The sequence below is a fragment of the Salmo trutta genome, chromosome 21 (assembly GCF_901001165.1).
Source record: "Salmo trutta chromosome 21, fSalTru1.1, whole genome shotgun sequence".
NCBI classification, from domain to species: Eukaryota; Metazoa; Chordata; class Actinopteri; order Salmoniformes; family Salmonidae; genus Salmo; species Salmo trutta.
Window position 1 is genome coordinate 42,817,017 of NC_042977.1, and position 25,322 is coordinate 42,842,338.

At 42.7% G+C, this 25,322-nt stretch overlaps 2 protein-coding genes and 1 long non-coding RNA gene across 5 annotated transcripts in view; all 3 read left to right on the forward strand.

Moving 5' to 3' along the window:
• The first annotated feature begins 864 nt into the window (after positions 1-864).
• Positions 865-20,243, forward strand: LOC115157490 (myelin protein P0). Of its 3 annotated transcripts, XR_003868461.1 has the most exons (7): positions 865-1,032; positions 4,258-4,424; positions 5,845-6,058; positions 6,631-6,760; positions 7,165-7,213; positions 14,452-19,719; positions 19,760-20,243. XR_003868461.1 is itself a non-coding variant. In XM_029705789.1 (6 exons), the coding sequence occupies exons 1-6, from the start codon at positions 987-989 to the stop codon at positions 14,539-14,541; spliced, it is 696 nt and encodes a 231-aa protein (XP_029561649.1). In that variant the 5' UTR covers positions 865-986; the 3' UTR covers positions 14,542-20,243. The 3 variants fall into 3 exon arrangements, 2 of the variants coding, with proteins under 2 accessions (XP_029561649.1, XP_029561650.1); XM_029705789.1 differs by having other exon boundaries at positions 14,452-20,243; XM_029705790.1 differs by having other exon boundaries at positions 18,697-20,243.
• LOC115157492 (uncharacterized) lies at positions 11,564-13,313 on the forward strand. The gene is made up of 2 exons (XR_003868462.1): positions 11,564-13,029; positions 13,099-13,313. It is a non-coding gene; the product is annotated as an uncharacterized LOC115157492 (long non-coding RNA).
• A 2,058-nt stretch (positions 20,244-22,301) lies between the features above and the next one.
• LOC115157489 (sodium/potassium-transporting ATPase subunit alpha-2) overlaps positions 22,302-25,322 on the forward strand; it is a 37,305-nt gene continuing 34,284 nt past the window's right edge. The window contains exons 1-2 of the mRNA XM_029705788.1: positions 22,302-22,423; positions 23,586-23,663. Of these exons, the coding sequence (XP_029561648.1) occupies positions 22,412-22,423; positions 23,586-23,663 (90 nt within the window). The 5' untranslated portion in view covers positions 22,302-22,411. The remainder of the gene's footprint in view (positions 22,424-23,585; positions 23,664-25,322) is intronic.

The following is a 25,322-nucleotide window of genomic DNA, read 5'->3' on the forward strand; positions in this document are numbered from 1 at the left end:
TATGTCATATGACAGGTTGATGGATTGTGCATCCTCCTGGAGTGGATGGCTCTCGTACCTATAAAGAAAACCTTTCTCTGCGTCTTTCCCAGTCTCTCTATCTGTGTTGGCTCTCATGTCTGTGTGTCCCAGTGTCCTCATGTCAACACATCTATATATATATATCTGGTCTCTCCCCTCTCTCTCTCTCTCTCTCTCTCTCTCTCTCTCTCTCTCTCTGTTTTACAGGAATAAGCGGAGTGGGAGATCTACAGAGGGAGGCAGGAGGAGAATACAATGCTTTGTCTGGATGGAGAGAGAGAGGAGAGAGAGAGGTTGGAGAGGAAGAAGGCTCCATTGAAAGACAGGCCAGTCTCCCCCTGTGCCCCTCTCTCCCTCCATTGTTTGTCTGCTAGACGTCAGCAAACAGGCAGGAATTCGGAGAGAGGGAGGAGAGAGAAAGGGAGAGAGGGAAGACTTGGGACCTTTGTTTTCCATTCCTCTCTCCGCATCCCGGTGAAAGTGCAGGGAGAGGAAAAACAGGGGGATGATGGACAGGGTTACACTGACCTCGTTAGAGACAGCCCCCCCCCCCCACCTTCTAATCAAGGACTGATATAGACCTGGGACACCAGGTGGGTGCAATTAACTATCAGGTAGAACAGAAAACCTTAAGTACTCGGGACCTCCAGACTCGAATTTGAATACCCCTGTCCTGTCCTATCACACACAGGAAATGACATCATTCTGGGACAATACATGATGTGGTAAAGATTGATGGTGTAGATTGTTGTACATTTGAGGTGTAGGTGGAGAGAGGGAGAGAGGGAGAGAGGGAGAGAGGGAGAGAGAGAGGGGTGTGGTTGGGTATAAACCCTGGGACAGTAGGGTTCTGTTGTTGTCCTCTGTCCTGGCACCGTGCATCACTCTGTCCTATCTCTCCATCGCTCCATAGTGGGACTCCTCCGTCTGCAACATCCCTTTAGGAACCCAAAGACTCAGGAACCATGGTGACCATTTTGGCGCTAGCATCGGTCATACTGCTTGGAATAGGTAAAGATGGTATTTGATTTGTCTTTATATATCCTTAATCTCAGCCCTAACCCTAATTATTTTCACAATTATAAGGCCACTGTAATGTGAAGTGTAACTGCGTTCAATTTCTTTAATTTATGGTTTAAAAAAGTTACTTCTAATATGTTAATTCTATGACTAAACCTTCTAATTTGATTTGTGAATAGCGCTGCCAGACCTTTATCAACATCTGGGTTAAAGGTCAAAGAGCACATAGGGTCAGTTACACAATTTGAATAAATAACAGATATGATGAATGATCTCCTATGCTTTACACAGGCTTGGTATTTCATTCTCAGCTGTACATTGAATTAATCCCGTCGGTCGCTGACTCTGGGTGAACCTGGGTGACTCTGGGTGACTCTGGGTGACTGATATTGGTAGATATTAATTAAAGGGAAGGCAAGTAAAGGAAACCTGTCAGATGATTGGTTGGTCTTGTAACACATTGTTATGCGGATGTTATATTGTTGTGACGGAATTCCATAAGGCTCACAAAGTTAGAGTGAGGGTATCAATATTGGGGCTCACTCTGAGACAGTGTGTTGACAGCATTTTTACACTTGAGCAGAGATCCTTTTTCTTTCCCCCTGATTTTTACAGCTTTGCCAAAATGTTTATTAAAAACGTCAAGTCTTATTCCATTGACATGTTCTCTGCTGGCTGACATCAGCTATTCAAGGACGCTGGAGTTGTGATCTGCTGTGAACATTTTTAATGTGCATTTCTTTATATATACACTACCGTTCAAAAGTTTGTGGTCACTTAGAAATGTCCTTGTTTTTGAAACAAATGCAATTTTTTTTTGTCCATTAAAACAACATCAAATTGATTCGATATACACTGTAGACATTGTTAATGTTGTAAATGACTATTGTAGCTGGAAACGGCAGATTTTTAATGGAATATCTACATAGGCCCATTATCAGCAACCATCACTCCTGTGTTCCAATGGCACGCTGTGTTAGCTAATCCAAGTTTATCATTTTAAAAGGCTAATTGATCATTAGAAAACCCTTCTGCAATTATGTTAGCACAGCTGAAAACTGTTGTTCTGATTAAAGAAGCAATAAAACTGGCCTTCTTTAGACTGGTTGAATATCTGGAGCATCAGCAATTGTGGGTTCGATTACAGAATCAAAATGGCCAGAAACAAAGACCTTTCTTCTGAAACTCGTCAGTCTATTCTTGTTCTGAGAAATGAAGGCTATTCTGTGCCAAGAAACTGAAGATCTTGTACAACGCTGTGTACTACTCCCTTCACAGAACAGCACAAACTGGCTCTAACCAGAATAGAAAGAGGAGTGGGAGGCCCTGGTGCACAAATAAGCAAGAGGACAAGTACATTAGAGTGTCTAGTTTGAGAAACAGACGCCTCACAAGTCCTCAACTGGCAGCTTCATTAAATATTACCCGCAAAACACCAGTCTCAACGTCAACAGTGAAGTGGTGACTCCGGGATGCTGGCCATCTAGGCAGAGCTGCAAAGACAAAGCCATATCTCAGACTGGCCAATAAAAAGAAAAGATTAAGATGGGCAAAAGAACACAGACACTGGACAGAGGAACTCTGCCGAGAAGGCCAGCATCTCGGAGTCGCCTCTTCACTGTTGATGTTGAGAATGGTATTTTGCGGGTACTATTTAATGAAGCTGCCAGTTGAGGACTTGTGAGGCGTCTGTTTCTCAAACTAGACACTCTAATGTACTCCCACTCCTCTTTTCTAATAATCAAATAGCCTTTTAAAATGATAAACTTGGATTAGCTAACACAATGTGCCATTGGATCACAGGAGTGATGGTTGCTGATAATGGGCCTCTGTATGCCTATGTAGATATTCCATAAAAAATCTACCGTTTCCAGCTACAATAGTCATTTACAACATTAACAATGTCTGCACTGTATTTCTGATCAATTTGATGTTATTTTAACAGACAGAAAATGTGTTTTTCTTTCAAAAACAAGGACATTTCTAAGTGACCCCAAACTTTTGAACGGTAGTGTATATTGCATAGTGTATAACATGATTTGTGTGCGAGTCAGTATCTTGAATCAAAAGGAATTCCTAATACCCCAAAATACTAGGGATAATAATTGATGATGGCAATGTTTGTAGATGTCATTACATTGGTGGTGGTTAATGTACTGTGGTATGTATTGCATTTACTATATTAGTTTTATATAGATTTTATTGCAAATACAGAATTTACATTCATATTTCAAGGACACAACATAGAAAAATAAGCTATGGATGTTTATATTCTGTGGATAGTTTTTGTTTTGTTGCGCTTTTTAGTTAGTATCAATTAACTCCAATCCTTGTTGCCTGCCATCATAACTCATGTTCATAACTCATGTTCATAACTCATGTTCATAACTCATGTTCATAACTCATGTTCATAACTCATGTTCATAATGTTCATAACTCATGTTCATAACTCATGTTCATAACTCATGTTCATAACTCATGTTCATAATATTCATAACTCATGTTCATAATGTTCATAACTCATGTTCACAACTCATGTTCATAACTCATGTTCATATGGCATTGTGCCCTTGGATAAACATTGTGCCCTTGGATAAACATTGTGCCCTTGGATAAACAGTGGTGGTGTGTGTATGGATTTTGAAGTGTATATGAAAGGTTTTGAAACCGAAGAAAAACGTTGAAAATAACATGTCTATTCCACTAGGTCTACTTGTCTGTCTTTTCAAAGTAAATTAAATGGTCCATCCAAACCATACTAGTTTTGAAGGTTGTGTTGGTTTATTGATGTGAATACAAGAGGTTAGAACGATAGACTCGACAACAGTCTGGAAGGATAGTCTTGAAAAAACGTCTTGCAACTCAAAAACATTCTCTACTCTATCCCTTTGTCTCTGTCTTATTACCCAGGGACAACGTTTTGGCATGTGCAGCTAAGATTTTTCTTATTTAACCCTGCGTGCCCCAGTCCACATTATCATCTGTTTTTATAGTATTGTCCTTTTATATCCCCAGAAAAATAGTTTTTAACCGTGCAGTGCTGATCTTCCGTGTTTATATTTTGTATTGAAAGCGCCATAAAAATGAACAATGGTGAAACATACACACATAGATAGAATGCTACAATGGTGATGGGGTAAACAAGGAAGTGTGAAAAGAGGTTATTATGAACCACATGAGTGTTCATCTTTGTCATTTAACCCCGTCTTTAACTAGTGCCCCAGCAGTCGGAGGCCATCGTCATCTACACGGGCTGGGAGCGTCACGCCCTGGTGGGGTCAGACATCCGTCTGTCATGTTCATTCTTCTCCTGGCGCTGGACTTCCGATGACGTCACCTTCTCCTGGAGCTACCGGGCCGACGGAGCCAGGGACAGCATCTATGTATATAACCACCTCTTCTTTATCAATCCATTATCCTCCTCTATCCTTCTCTATCACTCCATTATCCTCCTCTATCCTTCTCTATCACTCCATTATCCTCCTCTATCCTTCTCTATCACTCCATTATCCTCCTCTATCCTTCTCTATCACTCCATCCTCTATCACTCCATTCTCTATCACTCCATTATCCTCCTCTATCCTTCTCTATCACTCCATCCTCTATCACTCCATTCTCTATCACTCCATTATCCTCCTCTATCCTTCTCTATCACTCCATCCTCTATCACTCCATTCTCTATCACTCCATTATCCTCCTCTATTCTTCTCTATCACTCCATCCTCTATCACTCCATTCTCTATCACTCCATTATCCTCCTCTATCATTCTCTATCACTCCATCCTCTATCACTCCATTCTCTATCACTCCATTATCCTCCTCTATTCTTCTCTATCACTCCATCCTCTATCACTCCATTCTCTATCACTCCATTATCCTCCTCTATCCTTCTCTATTATTCCATTATCCTCCTCTATCCTTCTCTATCACTCCATTATCCTCCTCTATCATTCTCTATCACTCCATCCTCTATCACTCCATTCTCTATCACTCCATTATCCTCCTCTATTCTTCTCTATCACTCCATCCTCTATCACTCCATTCTCTATTACTCCATTATCCTCCTCTATTCTTCTCTATCACTCCATCCTCTATCACTCCATTCTCTATCACTCCATTATCCTCCTCTATCATTCTCTATCACTCCATCCTCTATCACTCCATTCTCTATCATTCCATTATCCTCCTTTATCTATCACTGTCCTCATCTCCTTCTCATTGTACTCATCTCCCCATCTCACCCTGACTAGAGCCCTGGTCAAAAGAAGTACACTAAATAGGGAATAGGGTGCTACTTAGGATGCAGCCTTTCACTCGGTTCTCATCTCCTCCCGTCCTCTCACCTGGTGCCAGCTCTTTCATTTCAGTCTCTCTCACCTTATCTGACTGTTTCCATCTTATTATGTCTCTCTCCTCGTTGTGACTTGCCCTCCATGGCTCCCAATCTCCCCCTTTTATCCCCCTGTCTCTCTCTCTCCTACTCTCATTATCTATCTCCTTCTCTCCTCCGCTTTCATCTACCTCTTGCCTCCCTCTGAAATGATATCACTTCCTTCCTTCTTACTCCTCTCCAAAAACAGTTAATGAACTTTACTCACAAGCATCTTCTTTTAACACATTTCATCTCACACTACTGTATGGGCTGGTCTAAAATGGCACCTTAGTATTCCCTAATTTTAACCTTTACCAATACAAAAGTAGTTCACTACATAGGGAATAGGGTGCCATTTTGTATTCAACCTTAGCCTACATGTAAAACCACACAAGAAGGAAACTGAATACCTTCCCTGTTCTGTGCTCCAGGTCTTCCACTACACTGGTGGTGCCCCCTATGTGGCCAACAAGGGACCGTTCAGAGACAGGCTGGAGTTTGTGGGGAACCCTGGTCGCCGGGATGGATCCATCCTACTCAAGAACCTGGACTACGGAGACAACGGCACCTTCACCTGTGACGCCAAGAACCCACCTGACATAGTGGGACACGCCTCCAGTGTCAGACTGCTGGTCTTTGAAAAAGGTGAGAGCATAGAATCACTAGCCTGAGGATCAGTCTGTTTGTCACACTCCATGCTTTGGCATGACAAGTAGTGGCAAAGGAGCGGCATGATGTCACAAACAGATCTGGGACCGGGTTATAGAATTACATATATACAGTTCCTAGAATAGATATTGGCACCCTAGCAACATGCCTAATAAATCCATTTGCCATCTTGGTCAGGAAAACGTAAATTCTAGAAACGGATCAAATTCTATCTAGGTTTATACAGACAGGTCTATTTCATCAACCACTGTAGTGAATTAAAGGGTCCGTCATCACAATCAGAAGCAGCGCAGTGCTACAATCATCCAGAATCATGATCAGAATTCTAAATCAGGCTGCACACTTAAGCAAGCCCTTATTTTGTGCTAATATGTTTTTTAATGTCAAATTTGTTTTCTTGTCTTCTTCATATTTCTCTCCATCCCTCCCTCTCTATTTTCATCCTCATTCCTCTTGCTCTCTTTTCCAATTTCTTTCTTTCTTTCTTTCTTTTTTTTTATCTCTCTCTCTCTCTCTCTCTCTCTCTCCCCCCCCCTTCACTCTCCCAGTTCCCATCCAGGCTGGAGTGATCACGGGGGCCATCATCGGTGCGGTGCTGGGTCTGTTGGTGCTCGTCGTGGTTATCTACTATCTCATGAGGTTCCTGGTGGCCCGCAGAGTCTTCAACCTCAGTGTCAGGTCAGTGTCCCTGTGCCTGGGTCTGAGGTCCAAGCTTCAGCTCATTCTGTATGGCTTAGCTGTCACTAGGTGTTTTTTTCTGATTTGATTGAACAGATAGAGAGAGAGGATGGAAGTGCAGAAAGTTAGGGACAGGTTGTATCAAAGCTAGCCATGTGTGTCAGAGGCTGAGGCATTGCCCCTAGACCAGCCCTCTGCACAGGAAAGAAGTTGACTTCTATTGACACTTTAAAGTCTATCTATGTCGCTGTGTCTCATAACCTAGCTGGAGAAACAGTGCTGTGTTCTTTGCGATAGCTATAAGGCAGGCAGTACTATACTGTTACAGGAGCAGTACATCCCTTTGACCACCGGAGGCAGAGGTTCTACATCCTCCTGACTTGGTTCTCTTTTGTTTCCTCCAGCAAACATGGAAAGAAAGGGAAGGGTAAAGAGGGATCTCAGCAGAGACAGGCAAGTCCTCTCAGCGTCGGCTCACTCACAATGACTACACAACATTAGCATCTCACTCACAACAACTACACATCGACAGCACCTCACTCACAACAACTACACATCGACATCACCTCACTCACAACAACATCACCTCACTCACAACAACTACACATCGACATCACCTCACTCACAACAACTAAACATCGACATCACCTCAATCACAACAACTACACATCGACAGCATCTCACTCACAACAACTACACATCGACATCACCTCACAACAACTACACATCGACATCACCTCACTCACAACAACTAAACATCGACATCACCTCACTCACAACAACTACACATCGACATCACCTCACTCACAACAACTACACATCGACATCACCTCACTCACAGCAACTACACATCGACAGCAGTTCAATCACAACAACAACAGCTCACAACTACAGCACACAAGTGCCTTACAACACAAGTCTTGTCAGAGTACAGCACCTACAGTATATAACAGCTCATACTATAACACCATGGTTACACACACAGTCCCAGAACCACACAGTCCCAGAAAGAACCACACAGTCCCATTACCACACAGTCCCATTACCACACAGTCCCAGAACCACACAGTCCCAGAACCACACAGTCCCAGAACCCCTCGAGCTAAAGTACCACCCCTCCAATCTCTTACCCCCCCCCCCTTAATTTTAAACCTCCTCAAAGGCCAGACAAACACAATGGGTAAATAGCTTTAAGGCATAATGATAATAACACAGAAGAGCAGCACTGTGAAATGGCTGCAGCAAGGTCCTGTTGTACAGTAATTCAATTCCCTGTGAATGGAACTGATTTGCTCTCAGTGGGAGAGAAAGGAGAATACGAGGGAGACCTGCTGATTCTACCTCCTTTGAGTCAAATGTAAATCACTGGCCCATTATTGGCTCACAGTTATCCCAAATTACATAGAGTCACACTGCGGATAAGTGCAGGGCTTGGGGATGGATAGCTCTTAGGCTGCGTGCCAAAAGGGCACCCTGTTCCCTATACACTGCACTACTTTTGACCAGAATAGTGCGTTATATAGGGAATAGGGTGCCATTTTGGGACATGACCTTAGTATTGGATTAATAAAACACTCATTATTTCTTGTGTGCTTTTGGGATTAGCAGCAGTTCCTCCAGGGCGAATCAAGTTTTATTATGTTGTGAGAGAGATTTCTTGTTAAATAGATGATGATGTATGACATGCTGTTAAACTACAAACACCTCAAGACCTATATTATTCCATCCTATCGATCAATTCAACTCAGTCTAAATATGAAATAAACTAAGACATCTTCATGGAAGTAGTCAAGGGACTAGGTTTGCAAAATTCGGGTAACTTGAAAAAAATATCCAGGATTTCCTGAAGCAGGAATTTGGGGAAAACCTGGACATTTTGTGAAATTTGACAGAATTATACAACCCTACCAGGGAAAGTGTGGCATGTAGTCACTTTATTGTAGCATTGTTCAGAAACATATATAGAAAAGCAAGTATGCAGCTAGCGAATATACTGTAGCACTGGGTCATGGGCTTGCGGCTGGAGGTCAGTACAGTATCAGGGGTTAGAGGCAGGGTTCGCTTCTGTTTACCTCAGTACCAGAGTGATCACTAATTCTCATATTCACACAGCTCCCTGGCTGCATCCCAAATGGAATCCTATTCCCTATATCAGGGGTAGGTAACTAGATTCAGCTGCGGGCTGATTTTTGTTGGAACGGATGGTCCGGGGGCCGGAACAGAATTATAACAATATGTACACTGTAAGTTGACCACAACTAAGCCCAGAAAGAGATTGTACTTGAAAATAAAACAAATGACATACCTTCATTTCATTGAGACACAATCACATATCTCTTCTTTTTTTTTATCTGTGAAAATACTTGGGAACATATTTCCTACATTAAACAAATTTCTTGTTGAATTCCTGGTAATTTTACAGTCTTTTTTTACCTAAAACGAAGAAAAAAAAATCCCCCAAAATGTTGGGGATCAAAATAAATCACTCGCTGGTCAGTTTTGGCCACAGGCCACCTGTTGCTGACCACTGACCCATATAGTCTACTACTAGCAGAACTCTATGGGCCTCTGTCAAAAGCAGTACACTCTTTTAGTAATAGTGTTAAATCCTCTGTATCCTGTGTATGTGAACAATAAACATTGATTTGATTTTTGTCAAAAGTAGTCGACTATACGGGGAATAGAGTGCTACTTGGGACGCACACACTGTCACATGACTGACAGTCAGTTTGAGTTGCAGTCAGTCACACACGCCCGGAGGTTGGCTGCATAAATGAATAATAAAACACAAAGCCAAAGGTTTCTGAAATATAAACAAAGTCTCCCCATGTGTGATTCATTTCTCCTCACAATGGCTGCTCTCTTTTAAACCTACAGTATGTTTACACATTTACAGGTTAAACCTACAGTATGTTTACACGTTTACAGGTTAAACCTACAGTATGTTAACACATTTACAGGTTAAACCTACAGTATGTTAACACATTTACAGGTTAAACCTACAGTATGTTTACACATTTACAGGTTAAACCTACAGTATGTTTACAGGTTAAACCTACAGTATGTTTACACATTTACAGGTTAAACCTACAGTATGTTAACACATTTACAGGTTAAACCTACAGTATGTTTACAGGTTAAACCTACAGTATGTTTACACATTTACAGGTTAAACCTACAGTATGTTTACAGGTTAAACCTACAGTATGTTAACACGTTTACAGGTTAAACCTACAGTATGTTTACAGGTTAAACCTACAGTATGTTTACACATTTACAGGTTAAACCTACAGTATGTTTACACATTTACAGGTTAAACCTACAGTATGTTTACACATTTACAGGTTAAACCTACAGTATGTTTACAGGTTAAACCTACAGTATGTTAACACATTTACAGGTTAAACCTACAGTATGTTTTCAGGTTAAACCTACAGTATGTTAACACATTTACAGGTTAAACCTACAGTATGTTTACACATTTACAGGTTAAACCTACAGTATGTTTACAGGTTAAACCTACAGTATGTAAACACGTTTACAGGTTAAACCTACAGTATGTAAACACATTTACAGGGTTTTCATATGTAGGGTTTACTTACACTCTAAAACAGGCCTTATCTACATCCCAAATGTCATCCTATGCAGTACAGAGTGCACTACTTTTGACCAGAGCCCTTTGGGCCCCTAGACAAAATTAGTGCACTATACAGTATAGGGAATAGGGTGCCATTTGGGACACAAATAGGGTTTTCATATATAGGGTATGGTTACAGTCGTAAAACGTCCCGTTTGATCAAAACGGCCTTATTTAGTGCTACGCTGACTCGCCACAATGTTTATCCGCCACTGTATCTTCATTATTTCTGTTTGCTGGGCTTGCACAATGATAACTGCGTCCCAAATGGCACCCTATTCCCTATATAGTGCACTACTTTTGACCAGAGCCTCTATAGTGCACTACTTTTGACCAGGGCCCTATGGGGTGTATTTTAGTTATTTTTATTTTACCTTTATTTTAGGAGGGAGTCACCATTATAGGGTACCATTCAAAAGTAGTGCACTATTATATAGGGAATAGGGTGCCATTTGGGATGCGGATCTCGTGTGGCTTCTTCATTCACCATTACTGAGGGAGGGAGGGAGGGAGTAAGGGAGGGAGGGAGGGAGGGAGGTGGAACAGCTAGTAGCTGACTGCCCTGGAGGCTGAAGCAGCAGCAGCAGCAGCACAATCAGGCTGTACTGGAATGATAATACAGTGCATTTAATATTAATCCTAGCTAACGCTCCATCCCTCAACTCCTTCCTCTCTCTCACTGACTCATTCACATTCTCTTTATCCAGGCGCTGTCTCCCCCTTTCTTTCAGTCACACCTCCCTCCTTCTCCTGTCTGTCTATCCTTCGTCTTTTCTCTCCAGATGGCCGTGAGAAGCCCCTGTCTTTTTTTCTTTCTCTTGCTCTGTCTTTTTCCCCACAGGTGACTCGTTTGGATCTGTTTATGTTTAACTGATCCATCCTCTAATCAATCTCTACCTCTCTACCTGTCTCTACCTCTCTACATGTCTCTATACCCATCTCTACCTGTCTCTCTTCCTCTCTACCTGTCTCTCTACCTGTCTCTACCTCTACCTGTCTCTCTACCTCCCTACCTGTCTCTCTTCCCCTCTACCTGTCTCTATACCTGTTTTGAACCCTCTACCTGTCTCTACCTCTACCTGTCACACTACCTCTCTGCCTGTCTCTACCTCTCTACCTCTCTGCCTGTCTCCCTCTCTCTACCTGCCTCTCTACCTCTCTACCCACCTCTACCCACCTCTACCTGTCACTACCTGTCTCTCTACCTCTCTACCCACCTCTACCCACCTCTACCTGTCTCTCTGCCTGTCTCGCTGTCTGTCAGTGAGCTGTGTTAGTATTCAGGCAGGGACTGAGCTCCTAAACCCCTCTCTAGTCACCTTCTGACTGATTTATCTGGCTGCGCCCGAAATGGCACCCCGTTCCCTATGGACTCTGGTCAAAAGTAGTGCACTATATGTATGGGCCTGGTCAAAAGTAGTGCACTATATAGGTATGGGCCCTGTTCAAAAGTAGTGCACTATATAGGTATGGGCCCTGTTCAAAAGTAGTTCACTATATAGGTATGGGCCCTGTTCAAAAGTAGTGCACTGTATACTGCCCTACAAATGCAAAACTCACTAACTACGAATTTGGTGAAATGTCTTTCATCTGTTGTAATGACACAAGAACAAGCCAGTTGATCAGAATATATCATGGGGTGCCAGAAATTGCTGTCTGTCTAGACAGAAAAATACTTTGAAGTCAGATTTAGCCTTTGTTGTGCAGTAGCAGGGAATAGGGAATAGGGAATAGGGAATAGGGTATAATGAATAGGGTATAGTGAATAGGTTTTAGGTAATAGGGAATAGGGTATAGGGAAAAGGGTGCCATTTAGAATGCAATATCTGTCCATAGCCACTGTAGAGCCATGTATCTACCCTGTACCCTGTCCATAGCCACTGTAGAGCCATGTACCTACCCTGTACCCTGTCCATAGCCACTGTAGAGCCATGTACCTACCCTGTACCCTGTCCATAGCCACTGTAGAGCCATGTACCTACCCTGTACCCTGTCCATAGCCACTGTAACTAGAGCCATGTACCTACCCTGTACCCTGTCGATAGCCACTGTAGAGCCATCTACCTACCCTGTACCCTGTCCATAGCCACTGTAGAGCCATCTACCTACCCTGTACCCTGTCCATAGCCACTGTAGAGCCATGTACCTACCCTGTACCCTGTCCATAGCCACTGTAACTAGAGCCATGTACCTACCCTGTACCCTGTCGATAGCCACTGTAGAGCCATCTACCTACCCTGTACCCTGTCCATAGCCACTGTAGAGCCATCTACCTACCCTGTACCCTGTCCATAGCCACTGTAGAGCCAATAACCTACCCTGTACCCTGTCCATAGCCACTGTAGAGCCATGTAACTACCCTGTACCCTGTCCATAGCCACTGTAGAGCCATGTACCTACCCTGTACCCTGTCCATAGCCACTGTAGAGCCATGTACCTACCCTGTACCCTGTCCATAGCCACTGTAGAGCCATGTATCTACCCTGTACCCTGTCCATAGCCACTGTAGAGCCATGTACCTACCCTGTACCCTGTCCATAGCCACTGTAGAGCCATGTACCTACCCGGTACCCTGTCCATAGCCACTGTAGAGCCATGTACCTACCCTGTACCCTGTCCATAGCCACTGTAGGTTTTAGGTTTTAGGTAATAGGGAATAGGGTGCCATTTAGAATGCAATATCTGTCCATAGCCACTGTAGAGCCATGTACCTACCCTGTACCCTGTCCATAGCCACTGTAGAGCCATGTACATACCCTGTACCCTGTCCATAGCCACTGTAGAGCCATGTACATACCCTGTACCCTGTCCATAGCCACTGTAGAGCCATGTACCTACCCGGTACCCTGTCCATAGCCACTGTAGAGCCATGTACATACCCTGTACCCTGTCCATAGCCACTGTAGAGCCATGTACCTACCCTGTACCCTGTCCATAGCCACTGTAGAGCCATGTACATACCCTGTACCCTGTCCATAGCAGCCCAGTGTATATTTCTAGTAGCGTTTCTTTTTTAGTCATTCAATTAGATTCCTCTGACCTTTTCCTTTTCACTAACTCAGAAGCCACTTTCCTCCGCTGTATTTTCCGTACCAACCATGGCTGAGTCCCCAATGGCAGCCCTATTCTATTTAGTGTGTATTAATTTTAAACCAGGGCCCATAGGGTTCTGGCCAAAAGCAGTGCAGTATATAGAGAATAGGGGGGCATTTGGGATATACCCTATTCCTTTACCCCTTGAGCTTCCTCTTACTTACAATATACCCCTTTAAATAGTAACCACCTGTGTGTGGCCTCTCTCTCCTGTGCCCTTACCTTCCCAGCCCACTCACATGTCTTTAGCTGCAGTAAGATGAGGGTTTGCAGAAATATTTCATTTGCTATCATTATCAAGGTCCATTCTATAGTGCTGATGAATGAGTGAGTGAACTGATGCACATGTGGATTGTGTTGATTCAGTTTTGATTCAGTGACAAGCTGAATGTGAGATATGTACCATGTGAGATGTGTTGATTCAGTGTTGATTCAGTGACAAGCTGAATGTGAGATGCGTAGCAGTCCTGTGTTAGATGTTAGATCTGTATGTAGCAGTCCTGTCTCTAACTCAAGGATGCTTGTTTTGTCACCCCCTGCAGCCCTGGAGACCTCCCCCCATCACTTGCCTACCCCTTACCTCCTAAATGTACCTCTCTCTGTCTCTTTTCCTCCTAAATGGACCTCTCTCTGTCTCTTTTCCTCCTAAATGGACCTCTCTCTGTCTCTTTTCCTCCTAAATGGACCTCTCACTGTCTCTTTTCCTCCTAAATGGACCTCTCTCTGTCTCTTTTCCTCCTAAATGGACCTCTCTTCTCTTCTCTGATGTAAATACCTTCAATCCTAATCCATATGTTTCCTCATTTTTAACACGGCCATCTCTCCCCCATGTCCCCCGTGCTAACACACCTCTCCTCTCTCCTCTCCCCCTCTCTGTCCTCCACTCTCCTCCCTCTCTCCTTTCTCACATTTCCTGCTGAAGTGACTCCTCTCCTCCCCTCTTCCTTCCTCCTCTCCACAGGTCCCAGTTCTCTCCATCGGGGACCCGTCCAAGCTGAAGACCGCCGCCTCAGAAAAGAAGAAGCAGGAGTCACGCAAGGATAAGAAATAGGATACGGAGAGCAGAGAGCTAGAGCCCCAAAACACAGCCCACACAGCCCACACAGCCCACACAGACCACACAGCCCAGCACAAAGCACTGAGACAGCCAGGGAGAGCAGGAACATGGGGAGGGGACTCACCCAAGGGGGAGAGGCCTGACAGGGTGCTGATGACCATTGAGCTGGAGCTCTCCAAGGGGGACAAAGAGGGGGAGGGGAATGGGGGTGGGTCCTCCTCAGCCAAATCAGCCAGTTTCCTGTCCCAGCTCACCAAAAAACTGACCCTGAAATAAGTGAATGAGACAGACAGGGGTTTTAAACGGAGGACGATACTGTCCGAAATCATACTGGAGAGAGAGGCAGAGGAGGGTCTTAGAGAGGCGGTCCTAATGAACTAAAAGGCTGCGTCTCAAATAGTACCCCTCACACAATAGTGATTCTGAACATAGACACAATACTGAGGAGAACATAGACACAATACTGAGGAGAACATAGACACAATACTGAGGTGAACATATACACAATACTGAGGAGAACATATACACAATACTGAGGTGAACATAGACACAGTACTGAGGTGAACATAGACACAGTACTGAGGTGAACATAGACACAATAGTGATTCTGACTGCTGGTTGGATAACATCATCTGACTGCTGGTTGGATAACATCATCTGACTGCTGGTTGGATAACATCATCTGACTGCTGGTTGGATAACATCATCTGACTGCTGGTTGGATAACATCATCTGACTGCTGGTTGGATAACAACATCTGACTGCTGGTTGGATAACATCATCTGACTGCTGGTTGGATAACATCATCTGACTGCTGGTTGGATAACATCATCTGACTGCTGGTTGGATAACATCATCTGACTGCTGGTTGGATGACAACATCTGACTGCTGGTTGGATAACATCATCTGACTGCTGGTTGGATAACAACATCTGACTGCTGGTTGGATAACAACATCTGACTGCTGGTTGGATAACAACATCTGACTGCTGGTTGGATAACATCATCTGACTGCTGGTTGGATGACAACATCTGACTGCTGGTTGGATAACAACATCTGACTGCTGGTTGGATGACAACATCTGACTGCTGGTTGGATAACAACATCTGACTGCTGGTTGGATGACAATATCTGAAAAGCTTTGTTTCCATCCTGTCATCTTAGATTTGATGCAAGGCAGTATTTCTCTACCACGTCTGTCTGATACTCATCACAAGGGTCCTGGATACAGGGACAACCCAATTTGTTATTTTCAGCTGTGTCCCAAATGGCATCTTGTTCCCTACATAGTGCACTCTGGGCCTTGGTCAAAAGTAGTGCCCTATGTAAGGAATAGGGTGCCATTTGGGAGACAGAGTCTGGCTTCCCCCTCACATTGGCGTTCTCTCTTTCCCTTTCCTCCTTTCAGTGGAACACTTTGTATTCAGACTCTTCTCATTCAAACTGTTCAAGTGGTTTTAAAAACTTTTAATGCTAACTCTTTCACATCCTCTCTTTCCTATTTATCTCCCCCTCTCTCTCGCTCTCTCTCACCCTCTCTCTCCCCTTCTCTCTTGCTCTCGCTCTCTCCCCCTCTATCTCATTTCCCTTATCTCTTTCTCTCCAATAGATTTTCTGAATCTTATTTCTCAAGGTCTTAATTTCCTTCTACCTGACCGCTTCAGCTTCCATAGACCACACCCCTTTAGACCACACCCCTTTAGATAACACACATTTAGACCACACCCCGTTAGGCCACACCCCTTTCCATCTGCTCCACCTCCTGATGCACTTGTCCTATCTCATTAAGCCCTATGAAAGAGTAGTCCTATCAAACTCAGTGTCTCCTCTGCAGAATATACAACATATAATCCCTCCAGCTAGCATCAAGTAGAGCTGACCCAGTATAGACATGCAGTGTAATATATGGACCCTGCTAATGTAGAGATACTAATGACTTCAGGGAGGGGTCAAATAGTTCCTGAAATTTCTATTAATGTTTCCTGCTGCTGGTTGCTTAGCTCAATGGCTCAATCAGATCAGATGAGAGTGGTGCGGAAAGAGAGTGTGAGTGCACCCTGCACTGACGAGTTAGAGAAATATGATTCCAAGCTCTCAGCTTGTGTCGATGGGTTCAACCTGTAGTTCATTTCACCGGGTGATTCAATCCCTTCACATTTGAGCTAATGGAGGTCATAGTTCTACACTGGGCTCTGCTGCTTGGCTGTCAGTGCATGCTGAAGGTTAGGTTATTTCTGGCTCCATAAGGGCGTATACAGGATTACTGTAACAGCTGCAAAACAGGAAAATACTTGTTCGTTTGTGACTGAGAGTATATCCCGAATATCATTCTGTTCTCTCTGTTGTTGTGACTGAGAGTATGTCCTGAATGATACCCTATTCTCTCTGTTGTTGTGACTGAGAGTATGTCCTGAATGGCACTCTATTCTCTCTGTTGTTGTGACTGAGAATATGTCCTGAATGGCACTCTATTCTCTCAGTTGTTGTGACTGAGTCCTTGAAATTATGTCACGTTGACAGCCAGTCGACATTCTCAGGCCCTGACAACAGAGGGATACCAACAAGTGATTCATCCTTATACTCCTCCTGGTTATTTTGGTACCGTTAATCCCTCCTGCATGTGTCTCCCCCACTCAGATCATTATTTTAGCACTTGCTGGCAACTGGATCTCTCTCTCTGTCTGTCTCTTTTTCTCTCTCCCTCTGTCTCCTTCTCTCTCACACAGACACTCTCTCTCTCTCCCTATCCTTTAGTGACACTAAGCTATGTTCCCTCATAGATTACCCAATCCACTCTCCACTCCATACTTAAGCCTCTTCTATCTGTATAGATACAGACTGTATCAGACGTCTTCTATCTGTATAGATACAGACTGTATCAGACGTCTTCTATCTGTATAGATATAGACTGTATCAGACCTCTTCTATCTGTATAGATACAGACTGTATCAGACCTCTTCTATCTGTATAGATACAGACTGTATCAGACGTCTTCTATCTGTATAGATATAGACTGTATCAGACCTCTTCTATCTGTATAGATACAGACTGTATCAGACGTCTTCTATCTGTATAGATATAGACTGTATCAGACCTCTTCTATCTGTATAGATACAGACTGTATCAGACCTCTTCTATCTGTATAGATACAGACCTCTTCTATCTGTATAGATATAGACTGTATCAGACGTCTTCTATCTGTATAGATATAGACTGTATCAGACCTCTTCTATCTGTATAGATACAGACTGTATCAGACCTCTTCTATCTGTATAGATATAGACTGTATCAGACCTCTTCTATCTGTATAGATATAGACTGTATCAGACCTCTTCTATCTGTATAGATACAGACCTCTTCTATCTGTATAGATATAGACTGTATCAGACCTCTTCTATCTGTATAGATACAGACTGTATCAGACCTCTTCTATCTGTATAGATACAGACCTCTTCTATCTGTATAGATATAGACTGTATCAGACGTCTTCTATCTGTATAGATATAGACTGTATCAGACCTCTTCTATCTGTATAGATACAGACTGTATCAGACCTCTTCTATCTGTATAGATATAGACTGTATCAGACCTCTTCTATCTGTATAGATATAGACTGTATCAGACCTCTTCTATCTGTATAGATACAGACCTCTTCTATCTGTATAGATATAGACTGTATCAGACCTCTTCTATCTGTATAGATATAGACTGTATCAAACCTCTTCTATCTGTATAGATACAGACTGTATCAGACGTCTTCTATCTGTATAGATATAGACTGTATCAGACCTCTTCTATCTGTATAGATACAGACCTCTTCTATCTGTATAGATATAGACTGTATCAGACCTCTTCTATCTGTATAGATATAGGCTGTATCAGACCTCTTCTATCTGTATAGATACAGACCTCTTCTATCTGTATAGATATAGACTGTATCAGACCTCTTCTATCTGTATAGATATAGACCGTATCAGACCTCTTCTATCTGTATAGATATAGACCGTATCAGACCTCTTCTATCTGTATAGATATAGACTGTATCAGACAAACTCATCTCAAACAAACTCAGCAATTCTTTCTTCTTCTTCCTCCTCCTCTTCTTCCTCCTCCTCTTCTTCCTCCTCTTCTCTCTTTTTCAAACTCAGTGATGGACACCACTCCTCTCCTCCACCCCCCTGATCACCAACACCTCTCTCACTCCCCCACCAATGCCACCACACCCCTGCACGTTTATTCACCCACCATTTCTGCTGGTTGGAATGCCACGTCGCTGTCTTCTGCCCAACTATTGGCCAGGGATGGACACTGGGCAGAATCATACTCATTAGTTCTCATTGAAGACTTTAATTTAGCTATAGCTCTCTGCCGGTGGCAAAAGTGTGTGTTTTATGTGTCTGTGTGTCTAGTCAGACTGTCATGTCAAACAAAAGATTAGGGAAAAACTGTGTATATGTATTGTCACCCTAAAGTAAATAGTTATACATTACATTTTACTTTACATGTGCAAGAAAACACATGGAGACCATGTTTTGTTTGAGAGAGGCAGACATGTGATAGATCTTCTTATGACATTTGATCACATTTCTGCTCTTGTATCTGGAGGGGGATTCTGTGTGGCTGTTCATTGTTTTTGGTGCATATTTTCCAGGAGCGGAAAATAAAATCATTTTTCATTTCAGGTGTTTGTAAACTGCATGGGGCTACAGGAAACACTGGCACAGTGAGGGGGAGATTATGGGGAGGACAGCTCTCTCTTTCAAGATCCTTACCCTGAGCTTCTGTTCTGAAGGCTTGATAGGCTATGCAAGGTGGTTAGTGTAGTTCTGAAGGCTTGATAGGCTATGCAAGGTGGTTAGTGTAGTTCTGAAGGCTTGATAGGCTATTCAAGGTGGTTAGTGGAGTTCTGAAGGCTTGATAGGCTATGCAAGGTGGTTAGTGTAGTTCTGAAGGCTTGATAGGCTATGCAAGGTGGTTAGTGTAGTTCTGAAGGCTTGATAGGCTATTCAAGGTGGTTAGTGTAGTTCTGAAGGCTTGATAGGTTATTCAAGGTGGTTAGTGTAGTTCTGAAGGCTTGATAGGCTATTCAAGGTGGTTAGTGTAGTTCTGAAGGCTTGATAGGCTATTCAAGGTGGTTAGTGTAGTTCTGAAGGCTTGATAGGCTATTCAAGGTGGTTAGTGTAGTTCTGAAGGCTTGATAGGCTATTCAAGGTGGTTAGTGTAGTTCTGAATGCATTCTGTTCTTTTAGCTGTAGTCATAGGGAGTGAGCTAGTGTGAAGCACACCACGGTTCATTAAGGCAACAGGAACTAGATATCTCTGTTTACCCCAACACTGTTTAACCAACTATCCATCATCAGATGTGAGTAGTTCGAATGTTTCTTTCATTCCTCTTTCAGTACGGCCACACAGACTCCTGATACAATACTACAAACTGCATTAAAATGTCTTCACACTGTTTTGTTGGATGTATTGTGTACTGCATTAGTTTAGGTTGTTAGATAACATTCCTTTCTTAGAAATTTTAAGCGTCTTACATTTTTTAGTTTTTTTTATGCTTATAATTGAAGTGTACTAGTAATATAAATTCCACAGTCATGTAAAATGTGTTGTAACGGGAAGGTAAATAAAAATGTAAGCATCAAACGCATGTCGGTTGAATAAGAAGAATAAAATAAACTCAATTTAAAATGTCTATTCTCCATGTCTGTTTGAGTCAAATATATTATGATAAGCCATTGGATCATTTATTTTAGGGATCGAGGTGGGGGCCACAAAAAATCTGAGCGCGTCATGAGGGGGCCGCAGTGGCTCCCGGGTCTGCATACCCACACATGCAATCAGGGCCGGCCTTAGACTTTTGGAGGCCCTAAGTGACATGTTGTTGGCCCCCCCACCTTGCGAGCAAAACATTTCAGGGGCCCCCATCTTGACAGCAGAGAGAAACATTCATAGTTTTAGCGTTCATTTCCTTCTATTCTACACATTTTGCCATGGAACGTAGAGAAAATGTAGCAGTTTTTAAGCAAATTTACTACAATTCTACAAATTTTGCCATGAGGCGGGAGAAAAATGTGCAGTTTTACAGCTAATTTCCTGCAATTCTACACATTTTGCCATGAAGCGGGAGAAAAAATTGCAGTTTTATAGCTAATTTCCTGCAATTCTACATGTGTTGCCATAGGGTGGAGCAAACTGTTTGCACACACATTTCTACCCTTGTACATGGAGGGGGATTCTGTGTGTTTATAATTTTTTTGGTGCATATTTTCCAGGAGCGGAAAATAAAATCATTTTTCATTTCAGGTGTTTGTAATCTGCATGGGGCTACAGGAGGCACTGGCACAGTGAGGGGGAGATTATGGGGAGGACAAGGGAGGTAAACTTCAGATGTTGCCCGTGGTAATGTGATTAGAAAAAAGAAGGTGGTTGCTGGGAGGAAAATACTTTGGCGAGAGAGAGACTTATCTTGTGTGTTAAGTCAAGCCAAAGTCCATATGTATCAGTAAAGATAAGGCCTCAGCTCTCTCTTTCAAGATCCTTACTCTGAGCTTCTGTTCTGAATGCTTGATAGGCAATGTAAGGTGGTTAGTGTAGTTCTGAATGCTTGTTAGGCTATGCAAGGTGGTTAGTGTAGTTCTGAATGCTTGTTAGGCTATGCAAGGGCGTACAATGTTTTGTTTTGATCACATAGACCGGATAGGTGCAGTAAAATGTGTTGTTTTACAGGATCAGCCATAGTAGTACAGAGGCCCTGAAGCAAATTAGGGTTAAGTGCCTTGCTCAAGGGCATCAACAGATTTTTTTACCTTGTCGGCTCGGGTATTCGAACCAGTGACCTTTCAGTTACTGGTCCAACACTCTAACGGCTAGGCTAATTTCCTGCAACGCTACACATTTTGTCATAGGATGGAGAGAAATATTAGCAGTTTTTTTATATGATATCTGAGTGAGAGTGATTAACAAAATAAATGGAGTCTCCCCAGTCAGTAATTCGACCATGATTACTACAGACTAATTTACCAATCTAAAAAATGGTAGCTGACAAGGGCTAATTGAGTTACTGTCAGTGACTGACATAACAAGAGAACAACTGTTGATCTACTTCTTATGTTATTTGCCAATGGTTTTGAATAATGGGAGAAGGCCTAGTATAAGTACTTTTCTAATCTTTTGCAATCCCTTTTTGGTGGCAAGTAACACAATATAATTGCTATGGAAGTCATAGTAGATTACATTAGAAATATACAGTGTAGTAGTGTTTCTCTGTAGCTTTCCGTGTGGTGTTAGATTAACCCAGATGAATCACTTGGGTTTGGTCGTGTCTTTGGTAAATTTGGGTAAGATTGTATACAGTGGTCCCTAGCCCTGGTTCGTGCCTGGTTTATTTAGTCCTAAATGATCAGTGTAAAGTAGGGTTGTTATTTAATGGTACACATGAGGTTTATTTTGTGGTTTTGGTTTGTTTGTTGTTGTTGTTTGTAATTGTTGTTGTTATTGTTTGTAGTGGTGAGAGAGGGGCTAGCCTAACAGTGCTCTACTGGGGGTGGTTCCTCACACGGGGGGGGGGGGGGGGGGAGAGGGAGGGATACAACAGGTGCAGGTTCCGGCACACAGCCCCCTCTGTGTACCCAGGGGCCGGGGGAGCGATGCTGGGAAGGTTCAGGTTACCCTGACAGGGTGCAAGAGGCAAGGGTAGGAGGGAAGGAGTGGGTGTCAGTCCCAGTCCCAAAAAAAGCCCCCCGTGTCTTTTCCATGTGTTAAAGATCAGGACTGTCTGTCTGTCTGTCTGTCTGTCTGTCTGTCTGTCAGGACGAAACGTCTGTCCTTCACATTTCAGCCTAGAGTTGAAACGCTGCAAGCATGGGGAAAGGGGTAAGTTCTCTTAACCTACTTATTCACGCATATACAGAGGGGTATTCTGCTATCCTTTAAACCAGAGCTGGACTCAATTCTATTCACATTTACAAAGTAAACTCAAAGCATTCTAAAACATTGGTGAATATTTGAATTTCAGTTTACTTCCTGAATGTCCTGAAATGAAAAGGAATTGACCCAAACTCTGCTTTATATACACACACACACACACACACACACACACACACACACACACACACACACACACACACACACACATGCAGTCCATCACATGACCATATGGTTGTGTTATGGTTGGGTCAACCTATTGTCTAACACCAACCAGTCATATCTAGGGTTGTAAAATGCCTGTAACTTGGTTGGAGGATTCCGGATATCCTGCTGATGCCAGAAATCTTTCAAACTCAAAAACCTGGACATTTTGGGAAAGTTAGCTAGTCATTTCACATATATACAGTAAGGCATGATGGAAAACCTAAGCTGTTTTTTCTAATAGCATCTGCTATGATGCTGGTTATGCCGCAGTGAAGAGGCACATTGTAAGCACACTGGATAGTAGGATTAGGGCCTAGATAACTGGAATCATCATTATATTATAAATATTTCTATTGACACATATTACAGAATTTCAATTGTATAACTTCTTCAATTCTAGCTGACATTTGTTGTTAGCAGGTGTCTGTTATACAGTATCATAGAGAAGAGCAAATTGGGGAAATTGCTGTGGGAGACATTTCCTGCACTCCACCAGCTCGCTACTCTCTGACAGCCTTTGATTTGCTTTTTCAATGTGTGTCTCTCTCACACATGTTCATTCTCTCTGTCGCTCTTTCACTCATTCACACGTGCTGCTGGGAAACGAGAGTGACATCAGCAGATGATATCCACGATCCTGCATTCTTCAACAGTGACTGTTCCAATCTGAGCAACGCACACGCACACACACGCACGCACACGCAAGCACGCACACACACACACACACACACACACGCACGCACGCGCACACACGCACGCACGCACGCACGCACGCACGCACGCACGCACGCACGCACGCACACACACACACACACACACACACACACACACACACACACTCAGTCGGTCAGTATGTGTGAGGTTGAGTAAAGTGCTTGAGTTTAATGTGATAATCATTCCTCAGAGTGGTGCTGAAAATGGAGAAGGGAAGAAGAAGAAGAAGGAGAAGGAACTGGATGAGCTCAAGAAGGAGGTGTCCATGGTGAGAGGTCCCAAATGGCACCCTGTTACCTACCGCGCCTTCAGAAAGTATTCACACCCCTTGCTAAGTCCCAAATGGCACCCAGCGCCTTTTGGAGAAAGTATACCCACCCTTTAACTTATTCCACATTTTGTTGTGTTACAGCCTGAATTCAAAATGGATTCAATTGAGATTGTTTTTTGTCACTTGCCTACACACAATACCCCATAATGCCAAAGTGGAATTATGTTTTCAGAATTTTTACAATTGAATTATAAATGAAAAGCTAAAATGTCTTGAGTCAATAAGTATTCAACCCCTTTGTTATGGCAAGACTAAATACATTCAGGAGTACAAATCTGCTTAAAAAGTAACATAATAAGTTGCATGGACTCACTCTGTGTGCAATAATAGTGTTTAATATGATTATTGAATGACTAACTAATATCTGTACCCACACATACAATTATCTGTAAGGTCCCTCAGTCAGGCAGTGAATTTAAAACACATATTCATCCACAAAGACCAGGGAGGTTTTCCAATGCCTCACAAAGAAGGGCACCTATTGGTAGATGGGTAAAAAATATAGAAAAGCAGACATTGAATATCCCTTTGAGCATGGTGAAGTTATTAATTACACTTTGGATGGTGTATCAATACACCCACTCACTACAAAGATTTAGGCATCCTTCCTAACAGTTGCCAGAGAGGAGGGAAACCCCTCAGAGATTTCACCATGAGGCCTATGGTGATGAAAACAGTTACAGAGTTTAATGGCTGTTATAGGAGAAAACTGAGGATGGATCAACAACATTCTAGTTACTCCACAATACTAACCTAAATGACAGAATGAGAAGAAAGAAGCCTTTACAGAATAAAAAATATTCCAAAACATGCATCCTGTTTGCAATAAGGCACTAAAGTAAGGCACTCTGTACTGAATACAAAGCATTATGTTTGGGGCAAACACAACACATCACTGAGTACCACTCTTCATATTGTCAAGCATGGTGGTGGCTGCATCATGTTATGGGTATGCTTGTCATTGGCAAGGACTAGGGAGATTTTTTTAAAGAAAAAGAAACAGAATTTAGCTAAGCATAGACAAAATCCTAGAAGAAAACCTGGTTCAATCTGCTTTCCAACAGACACTGGGAGACAAATTCACCTTTGAGCAGGACAATAACCTAAAACACATGGCCAAATACATACTGTAGTTGCTTACCAAGACAACATTGAATGTTCTTGAGTGGCCTAGTTACAGTTTTGACTTAAATCGGCTTGAAAATCTATGACAAGATCTATGTAATCGCTACCAAAGGTGATTCTAACATGTATTGACTCAGGGGTGTGAATACTTATGTTTTCACTTTGTTATTATGGGGCATTGTGTGTATATAGATAGGTGAGCAAAAAATCTATTTCATCAATTTTGCCACAATCGCCGAAGTTGTAGACCTTACAGTGAAATGCTTACTTACAAGCCCTTAAACTACAATGCAGTTTTAAGAAAAATACCTAAAATAAATAAGAAATAAAAGGAACAAATAACTAAAGAGCAGCAGTCTAGGTAGCCATTTGACTTGATGTTCAGGAGTCTTATGGCTTGGGGGTAGAAGCTGTTTAGAAGCCTCTTGGACCTAGACTTGGCACTCCGGTACAGCTTGCTGTGCGGTAGCA